The sequence below is a fragment of the Vipera ursinii genome (genome assembly GCF_947247035.1).
Source record: "Vipera ursinii genome assembly, chromosome: 4".
In the NCBI taxonomy this organism is placed as follows: Eukaryota; Metazoa; Chordata; class Lepidosauria; order Squamata; family Viperidae; genus Vipera; species Vipera ursinii.
Window position 1 is genome coordinate 19007690 of NC_139514.1, and position 10856 is coordinate 19018545.

General features: G+C 38.5%; 1 protein-coding gene across 1 annotated transcript; it reads left to right on the top strand.

The window, feature by feature from the left end:
* Nucleotides 1–4765: 4765 nt before the first annotated feature.
* LOC310640204 (uncharacterized protein C11orf87 homolog) lies at nt 4766–5655 on the top strand (the record flags this gene model as incomplete). The annotated part of the gene is made up of 1 exon (XM_083362367.1): nt 4766–5655. The coding sequence occupies exon 1, from the start codon at nt 5194–5196 to the stop codon at nt 5653–5655; it is 462 nt and encodes a 153-aa protein (XP_083218493.1). The 5' UTR covers nt 4766–5193.
* Between the last annotated feature and the right edge of the window lie 5201 nt (nt 5656–10856).

The window sequence follows — 10856 nt, forward strand, 5'->3', positions numbered from 1 at the left end:
CAGAAAGAAAAAACAAAAGCTTAAAATACATTCTATGACAGGACAGAGTATAACAAACTGTAGATATAACATCTGTAATTTTTTTGGTAAACTATCTTTCAGTCGTCAGCGTTATATTTACATATCTCTCAGTTGTGTCCTGATATAGGTGCTAACAGAATTGAGGTTTGGTTGCTAATTGTGATAAAAGTTATACACAATGTAAGTAATGCTTACACAGGAATAAATGTATGGCATGCTTAGCATATGCTTCAAAACTAAACTACCGGTAACATTAAGACAAGGTTGTGTGATATCTCCTTGTTTTATTTATGGATAAATGCATAATGCTTGTGATGAGAGAAATGTGTTGTTTGCAACATGAATGCAGATAATGTTGCATTTTTATGCAGATGATGCTGTGTGGTTGGCTAAGAAACTGAACGACTAATAATGAGTATTATGCAGACTGCAGGATGCTGTAAGAGTAGGGCTCTGAAAATTAATGTATCAAAGTTAAAGTATTTGTACCTGAGAGGAAAAAATGAATGAATGATTGCAAGTTATATATAAATGATGAAATATTAGAGTAAGTATATGAATTCAGGTACAAATGGATGGAAAAATATTAAGTCATGAAAGTAGTACTAGTAGAAAGGTAATGATTAGAATATGGTTTGTTCATAGAAATGAATGTCAAAAGAAGTGAAATTTTATATGTATGAGCATGCTTCTGGCCAATTTGTCATATGGAAAGGGCATTTAACATGCCAGAAGAAATGTAAAAGGGAGTTGAATGCAGTGGGAATAGGTTACTTAAGAAATGCATGTGTTAAAACCAAAAGTGGTTGATTCAAGAATAAATAGGGGGGGGGGGTGTCAAAGGAATGTGGATTGAATCCAGTGGTGGGATTCAACCAGTTTGCACCACTTCGGCAGAACCGGTAGCTAATTTTTTGTTGCCCAGGCCCAGAATGGACTTCCAGAAGTGGCATCCACACAGAGAAGTGGTTGTTCACATATTTGAATCCCACCACTGACTGAATCATAGTCATTGATCATAATAGAAGGAGTATGTTATGGTTGCTTTGCCTTAGAAAGAATGAATGACACTTCTGAGGAAACAATGGTGGAGTAAAAATGACTCCATGGAGAGCAGAGCCAACAACTGCAAGAGAATGAGGAGCAAGTCAGCTCCTTGGAAATCTTCTCTGGATTAAGGAAAGGACCTGTGATTGCCCATAAGTCCTCCATACAGTGGCTTTTCCATGAAGAAAGGCAGCAGTCTCTAGTGATTTTAGAGTTCTGGGACTCAAGAGAAAGCCATCTTTGCCCAAGCTATAGTTCAGAGCCTTCAGAAGGACACTCACATATTTCTTTTCTTAATTACTTCTCAAAATTGCTTTTAATTTGCTTTAAGAAACTCCAGAAAGGCAAGTTTCATTACATCGAGTTTCCTTCTATCCATTGAGAAAGAAGCTTTATGCAAGTTTAAGAACTTATTCTAAAATAGAATAGCATCTAGCTTTATTTTCTTCTTCTTTGTATCAATATCCACAAATACTGTATATCCCTGCTAACAGAGCCCGCTATGTGATACAACCAAGAATCAAGTAGATTCTCTTCTTAAGGCACAATCACTGCTCTGAAAATGATCATCAGTCAAGTGACCTTTTGCCCTGAATATTAATATGCATCATATTAATATTGTACTAAAATTATGCCATCTCATTTTTGCCATCATTTCTCCATTGGCAAAGTGCTGAGAGCTGTGGGTTTCAGTGTGTGTTATCTGCATTGCACTGGAGAGATATAATTCTAGAAGGAGTCAAAGATTTTTTTTAAAAAAGCATTTATTGAAAGTTTAAAAATAGAAATGGCAACAGTGCAATACAGATTGTTCACTTTCCTGGAACTAAACATTGCAAGACAACAGTCATCTTATTTTCTTCTAAGTCCTTATTTAAATTAGTTTTCTTGTTCTTTCCTAGTTTCCCATTTCCCATTTTTGCTATTTTACATCTTCATTTAGGAGGCCATATGTTTTTGTGTAGCCATGTGCATAGTAATAAATGCAGAGTAATATTTACTTAAGCATTTCAGAGCACTCTAGGGATAAAACTGAGACAGATTATCAGCACTGCTATTGAGATCCACATGTGTAGAAAAGTGGGCTTTTATGTTGCGTCCTACAATTACATTTGCATCTATACCTTCTTGCAGCCCTGTACAATCAAAAGTTGGTTCACTAGATATACAATACTTATTTAAGCAGTCATTAAGCCATTTTGTCTTTGATTGCAAAGTAAAGTGTACATTACACTTAATCAGAAATTCAATTCTGTCAAGCTCAATGTCATGAATGGCCATCACTGATTTATATTGTTCAAGCAGCCATTGTTGTGCCCAGTTTACACCCAAGCACAGTTGGACAGGTTCTTTAGATTATTCTCCAGTAGCCCAGTCTAGCTTTTCAACTTAGCCAAGCACTATTCCATATCCATCTTCTTGAATTTGGCTTAAGGTTGGTGATGGTGTTCTTGAAAAATATGTGAAGATCCTGATCCACATCAGAGTCTATTGGCTCCCAGCAAGGTAATTTAATGCCATAGGCTTAGCAAAGCTGTTGGACCTAGATCTGTAGCATCTTTCTAAGAAGTCAATACATTTAAGCAATTAAAGGAAAATTTCCTCAGTCTAAATATAGTAGTGCATACATTTAATGAAAGCACATTAAAAAAATCAAATGTTAAGGAACTATTCAGTTAAGGAGGTACTTTTCTCTTGTCAGGAGAGCTTTTAAGATGAGAACAGTTGATCTTATTTTGTTTTTTATTTTTGCTCCTGTTTAAGCTCTTTCCCTGTTGTTGAGAGAAGATAAAAAGAAGACATTTTGATTGATAAAAATCTAGTCTTGAGATCAGGATTTTATACCTGCTTTTTCAGGTCTTCCAATCATGCACACATCGCCATTGTAACCAAATCCATCTGTCTTGCTGCTACTCATCTTCTCTTTTCCCCCCAGCATTAGAATCTTCTCCAAAGTATTTCAGTAATGTGTCCAAAGTAGGATAATTTGAGCCTGTCATTTGTGCCTTAAATGAGAACTCTGGCCTGATTTATTTGATGGTCCATCAGTTTGCATTCTTGGCTATCCATGGTATTCTCAGGAGACTTCTCCAACACCAAAGTTCAAAGCTTTATTTGCTTCTCCCATAGAGAATACTATGGCTTGCATGATTCAACACAACATTTGGATATATTTACCAAGACCTTCATGGCTGCTCTATTAAGTATTAGTCTGGAGTGTCCAGTCTTGAGCATTTGTTCCTTTACTCTTTTTTTTAAGTTTCTCTGCAAAACCTTTATTTTTTTATTAAAGAGTTTTACAAAAACAAAATTTTACAATATATCCCCAAATCCCCCCCACCCCAAACCTGCCCACTTCCCCCCTACTTCCCAGAGCTAAATACAGGATTATAGTTATAATAATCATATTCTAAATAAAAATTATGCATAATATACAATTAACCAAATTCATAATGTGCTTTAACTCCCCTTTAACATAACTATATACAAAGTACCAATAACAATATCCCACTAAAATCTACTCATAAGCTAAATGGAACTTTTTAGTCCCATATTTGTTCTGAATATAATCTAGCCATCTCCTCCAAACTGAAATATATCTTTCCTGTGAATGATCTTTCAATGTTCCTTTACTCTTGATGGGTGATCCAAAGAGGCAGATGTCATCTACCCCTTTGATATATTCATTGCCAATATATTTTGAGGAAAGACTTTCAAGCAAGGTTTTTAATTCTGGCCAAGCTAGAGATGGAAGGAGGATTGCCATTTGCCTCCTTCCTGAGTAAACTAGGACAGAAAGGGATTTCTCTGGGGAGAAGTGGTTGATGGCAGCCTTGTTGGGGCAACTTTGGGGCAGCACAATAGGGTTGTGTGTTTAGAGCCTCCTCACGGGAGGACTGCTTGGCTGATCCTCCTCACTTCCAAGCAGGGACCCCCACTACCTTGCCCCAAGTGCTCCAGACTAGATCTTGAGCTGAACTTTAAACTGAAGCGTGCTCGCTTTCCCCCCTCTTAGTTCTATGCCGTGCTATCTTGGGCGAAAAGGGGCGCTCGCGGAACGAAAGACCACGTCGGGATGGGGGTGGGGGGGGAGCAAAGTGGCTCCCGCCGACTAGCAGAGCCGTGACGGCGAGGCGACAACTAGGAACACCGGCGGGAAGCACAGCCAGTCGGAGATCTTGGCTGCGTGACGTCACCGCCCGGGCTGGCTATAGGCGGAGAGCCCACTTTTTGCGAGAAGCGGCGGCGGCGGCGGCGGCTTTGCCCGTTTCATTCAGCGCTTTCCGCAGCCCGTGGCCGGGGGGGGAGCATCCTTGCCACCTTCCTTTCCTCGCTCTCCCTCCCGTTCCGCAGACACCAAGGAGCAGGTGAGCTTAAAAAGTCCATCTTTTTTCTTTCTTTCTTGCCTTCTCACAAAGGCTCGCCTTGGCTCGGTGCAGCGGGGGGCTTCCCCCGGAGGCGCCTGCGGGATTATAGCAGTCGTGCAGACGGGGGCGGGTGTGCCGTGAGGCGGCGGCGGCGGGGTGGGGATGGGGGGGGGGGTCTGGGCAAAAAAAAAATCCCAGAAGCTACACACCATGTCTAAACTTTCTCAACCTCCAGAACTTGAGGAAACGGTCAAGTAGACCGAGCTATCAAGCTGCTGAGTAATTGGGGTGGGTGGGGGTGTGGGGTGTGGGGAGTCATTGCTGGGGTATATAAATTGAAATCTCTGTGACGGCAGTCGTGACCTACGAATTTGCAAGGGCTCGCTCTTTCTCGGGCGGGGAGGACAGGCGGGATTAATACGATGCAGTCCTTGCATTTCTCACCTTTGAAAATCGCGTCTATAACAGATGGTGCCTTTTGGGGTGGGGACCCTACTGTGGCTGAAAGGATAAAAAAAATGGTAATGACAGGGTTTGGGCTTTTGGGGGGGGGCGGCTTGGATCCAGTGTTGTGTATCTGGATTTTTATTTTTATTTATTTTTATAATCTTTCTTTTCTCTAGCAAAGAAAAATGAGGGAGGTGTGAAGGGCTGGGCAAGGCATCCCCTCCCTAGCGTAAGGTGACAAGCATCTCGGTGGAGACTTCTGCAGCCGTCTTTTAAGGGGAAGGAAACCAAGCATAAACGAGCCTCCTCAATGAGTGCGGAGCTGTCCAAAGGGTCCGGCCTCTCCCTGCCCCCCTGCCTTTTGAATTGGACCTCTGGCTCTTCCAATGCCAGCAGCACCTGCATCACGCAAATGGGGCAGTTCTTCCAGTCCTTCTCGTCCACTTTTGTCTTGATTGTCTTGGTCACCCTCATCTGCTGCCTGATTCTTCTTTCCCTGATCACTTTCCACATCCACAAGAGGAAGATGAAGAAGCGGAAAATGCAGAAGGCACAAGAAGAATATGAACGGGACCACTGCAGCAGCACCAGCACCCAGGCAGGGGATTCGTACGAAATACCCCAAGGAAAAGAATCATCCAGTCCAGGGAAAATCACCCAGGATTGTAGCATCCCCTCTCCTTCTGCCCCAGAAGTGCAGAATCCCCATCCCGAAAGATCGGGTTTGGAAACAGATACTCCTGGGTTCTTGCAAACAGTGGTACTGTCTTGATTTGGTTGACTTCTGTTTGTGGGGACCTCACCAAAAGACTTTTTTTTGGTGTTTGTATATATTTGAGTGGCTATTATAATCTTGAAGATAATGATGATTATTGCTAATATATATGAAAGAACTAACCAACCCATCAGTATTCAAACGCATGTCAAATTAAATTGCGTTTTTCATTTATTTATTTTTTTGTTCTTGCAAACAGAAAGATGCATCTTTTTTTTTCCCAAGCAGAGAAGACAAGGGAAAACTGCTCAGTGCTACCAAATATAAAACAATCTTCCCTGAAATCAGTGGTTCAGGCTGTACTGTTGGGATGCACATAGACAAATATTTCAGATTATATATTATAGCACATTTACATTTCATTCTTTTGGGATGTGTAGGTTACACAAACATATGGTATTGAAAGGACTGGGTTTAAATCTACTGACAACTATGAAAAACTGAGGGAGAGTGTGGCGAGTTTTATACAAAGGAGGGTCTATTTCTAAGGATGCATTTGAAGCCCGTCCTGCAACCTGATAGTGGGGGACTGGTGGTTAGTCCAATTTGAAACAACCAAGAATGCATTAATCTTTTTGTGAAATCTGTAATTGTTCTCTCTTCCTCCTCTGTTTTTCCAACTCTTTCACTCTCAATTTTAGAGATTAGCTTTTGTTTCCTTTTGTAGGATCAATATCTAAGTTTAAAAATGATCTCCACCCTCCAATGATTTTCACAATCCTCTTTTTTGGGCAAAAAATGACCTTTTTTCTCTCTTTCTCTGCAGTATTACATACCCTATGTCTTGCAAAATGTGAATGCAGAACAGTTTAGCTATGCTTGTGTATCTATATCGATGAGAGAATGGAGTTATTACTTCATAGGAATGTTTTGGGATGTATCTGTCTCTTTTCAAGACATTTATTTAGTGAATCAGCCTTTTTCTTACATTAAATCTGGATCAAGATACATTTTCAATGACTAACACCAAGATGATGTACAGTAATTTATTTTACCATCAGCTGTTGATACTCTGGGACACCCACCTGATACATCTTGTGAATTGTCCTCTACAATATATTCTGGTCCAACCAGACTTGCATTTTGCCCTATTGAAAATCAACTTCAGCATTGATGTAGTATTGAGCTGTCTTCTATTGTCTTGATTAGACTATATATTTGTTTTTTTCCTAACCTTTAAATGAACACAATGCAATGGCAGCATACTTCTGTTCCCCTCCCCACGGATCTCTCTTGTGAATCTGGACAATAGAGGTTTGGTGTTAAGGTACCATCTATTAAAAACAGGAAAGCATTTTAAAAGAGACTGCTGTGTTTTTACCTGACTCCCCACCCCACCCCGAGAAATAATCATTCATTGCTTGAGGAAATGAATGGCTGCTTGTGGTGCATGTCTGCTAATATTAATAACAAGGAGAACAATTCTGCTTCCATTAAACCCTTTGAAGTGCCATTAATTTCAGTTGAAGAGACTTGACCTTAAGGCACTATCTTCCATTCATATGTGTGGAACTAAGATTTTGCATTGAAAGATGCAAAGTAAACATTCACAGGACTACGCTGTAACTATCTAACCCTAAGTATTCATAACTGTACTTTGGTTCTCAACCAACCATAAAGCTCATGTGGATGACATTGGATCACTTATTCTCTCCCAGACCAGACTGCTCTGCAGGGTTGTTGTAGGGGTAACTAAAGGAGAGATCTGCCAAGATGTGCCTTGAGCTCCTAGAGGAAAAAAAACATATGCAACAAATAACAATATTTAAATGGTTTTAACTTTAATTGTACTTAAGCTGGGTGGCTTTTAAAATAAGCCTTTTAATTAAAAAGTTACTTCAAAAATAAGTTGATTAAATAGTTATTTATTTGATTTCCATAGCCACCCATTATGTATTTAATACATAAGTAGCTATTGTTTATCAGTAGAAGCATAAGTTGGTGAGCTAAAACCAACTTAAATCTCTTAAATCTCCTAAAATCTGTTCTGTACGATATCCAGCTAAGTACTAGGTACATCTTAATTAATATCAAATATACTGCAGAACAACAGAAGAGCTGTTTCACAAACGTTCAGAAATAAAAACTAACACAATGCAATGTTCTATCTATAATTCATATTGTTCTGCCTGCTCTGTCTTTCTCCTGTGGTGATTGAAACTGATTTTTTTAAAAAGTAAGATTATGTACATTTTAATAATTCAATTGTAATACTTTAGAATATTGTGGGTGGCTAGAATTCTCAGAGAAGAATAGCACCATCTAAGCATACAATATTTGCAATGCCATTATGGTAGCAAAATGCAAGAGATTCATTATCTATCGCTTATTTTTCTTTTGCTTCTTAGGTTTTCCTTTCACTCTTGACCAATTAGACTGAAAAAACGGCTGCTGAGTGAAATCTCTCTCTAGTGTTTAGAATTATAAAACTAGAAGGAGCCATTCAGATAACTGAGCCCAATCCTTTACTCCTACAGAAATCCCAATTAAACTGTGTTTGACAGGTGTTTATCCGATGAAAGGAAGCTTAGCACCTCTTTCTGAAATTAGTTCTGGTGTCAAATTGTACCGTTCAAAAGTTTTGCTGACATTTAATAGAAATGTGCCTTTTTATAATTTAAGCTCACGGTAGGAACGGATCATGGACATCCTTTTAAGGTATTGCAAGACTGTTAAGAGTTGTTGGTTATCTTTTCTCAAAGCTAAAGTTGTCCAGTTCCGCAATCTGTCCTTGTTCTTTATTATTCTTGCTGTTACCATTCTTTGCACCTGTTCCTATATGTCAGGGGTCTTTTGTAGTAGCCGACAGTGACCATAAAATTCAAGGCTGCTGAAGGGTATAGTTCCCTTTATGCAACTTACCTATCATCAGTGAGAATAATTCAGAAGCTTAGGATGGCACATCTTCTTTCTGGCATTTTTATTTTTTCATCCCTTTTTAGTTCTTTCTTTTTTGTTCCTTTTAACTCTCTGAAGGGCAGAAGTAAAATGCTGTAGAAATAGGTTTACCAACTCAGTAAATTTATATCGCAGTCCTGGTGAAATCAATATTTATGACTTGCTTGTCTCCTAATGATTTCAATAGGATTTTAGTTTAGTTGGACATAGGCTGTTATCCATTCCAGGCTGCTGGTAGGGCTCATGTGATGTGCTTCCACTTAAAATAGTTATATGGTATATATATATAGAAAACTAGATTCTGTAACAATGAGTAAATCTTAGCATCAAATTCTTGTTTTAATTTTTAGTGGTGGTTTTTGGAAGATGGACCATTTGGTTATGAGACCTGGCAGTTGAAAATAGCAGGGGCATCTTCAGGGGAAACGGGTGTCAAAAATATGAAGAGAGTGGTTAGCCTAAAACTAGGATCTACCAGTTCAATAATCTTTAAGCACTGAAACTTTATTGAGATCTGTAAGTTTGGTTTATTGATGAATTGCCAGGCGAGCAGAATGAGTTGAGACAATCTACCAAAATTAAGCCCATTAGGCTGCAAATCCACTGATATAAGTTCAAGACTTTTAAGCTGTCACTCTGCATGTTGCACCTGAGAGTAAAGCCAATTAAACTCAAAGGGACTAACTGATGAGTAGATTGCACCTTAACCAAATATTTAAAGAGATTTATTTAATTTCTTTTCATTGGAAGCAATGAGAGTGATATCAGCTTAACTAGATTGAACTTGTTATGAGGAAATTCTTACTCATGTTGCCAAACGGTATGAGGTTGCAGTTGCAGTTCGTGCTAATGTAATGAAGAATAAAGATTCTTCTCTAATATCTGAAATTGAACATTTTCTTTTGTAGTGGCTTTTGTAGACTCACTGACAGTTATGGAGAAGTATAAATGGAGTATATCAAGAAATCTGAACAACCTTTAAATTTTGAATGCAAATAATAATAGCATCAATCCATTTGCAGAGCTATTTGTTTTCACTTAGCAATAGTTTTTTTTAAAGAAAAACACAGTTTGCAATTAACTTATTTTGCAAAGCTGAGATATATATTATTTATACTTCAACATGAGCAGCATCCAAACTATTGTTATTAGCGGAGTGTTGTGAAGGTTAATCAGATTTTCCACTAAAAATTAATTTAACAAACTTTCAAATGCTGGCTGATTAATTTACATAAACAATCCAGGCAAAAACAAGAACACCCAGAATGTGTAGAGTTTCTTTTGATTTCTTGCAGACTGGTTGAAATGAGAAAGATTTTTTGGGGGTGGGGTGGGGTGCCCTCTCAAAGGGATTTGAGACAGCTATTTTGTGAAATCATTGTTTCAGGTTTTACAAATACAATTGCTTTTCTTGATTTATCATTTGTATTAGTGAGACTCTTGATTCTTTTTATCTGAATCAGAAGTTAAGGGGGGGGAATCATGATTCTTCATTACTTAGGAATTTTTAGTTTGGGATGTGTTTATTCATGAGGATGCCCTCTTGTTTTTAATTAGGGTTACTCTTCAGAAATCTGTTGAGGATTATAATATAAATTTGTCATTGTAGACACATTTACCCACGAGCACATGCCAGGAAGCTACAAATGGTTAGCTTATTGTACTTATTGTTACTCAAGAAATTATAGTTAAACATGGCTAAATCCAATTCATAATTACCATGCCTTTGGAAATACAGAAAAATAATGTAGTGTTAATGAATGTGGGAATAATGGCAGTACATCCACACATGTAGTCAAAGCGTAATTGGAAGAAAGAAAAGAAACAGAGAAGTATTTTTCTTTTTTGCTCAGCTGGCCTTTGCTGCTGTTTTTAGAAGACTACAGAGAAGAGGCGTGTTTAGATTAACTTGGAATAGAGCTTCTGTGGTTATCGCTGACTTTTCATCAGTGATTTCAACACTGTATATTGCTTAAAAATAATTCCTCCCTTCAAGAGTGAAACTAACTAATTCAGAATTTCCTTGCCTTTATGATTAATTTACCATAAAGTTGACTGACCAGCAAAAGGGTGAGGTTGCAACAAAAAAATTGAACCAAATAGACTTCTATCTCACAGTCAGACTTCTTAGCCACTTTTCCTTCTCTATTTAATGTTTGCAAAGCAACACGCAAAACTGGAACCAGCAAAGTGTCCAATTAGTGCCCCTGTGTGTTTTGGTGCACCAGCTGCTTGGCAACTTCTTTTTTTTCCAATGCCAGAATGGGGAAAAAAAACTAGGAGGTTTATCAGAAACTTGG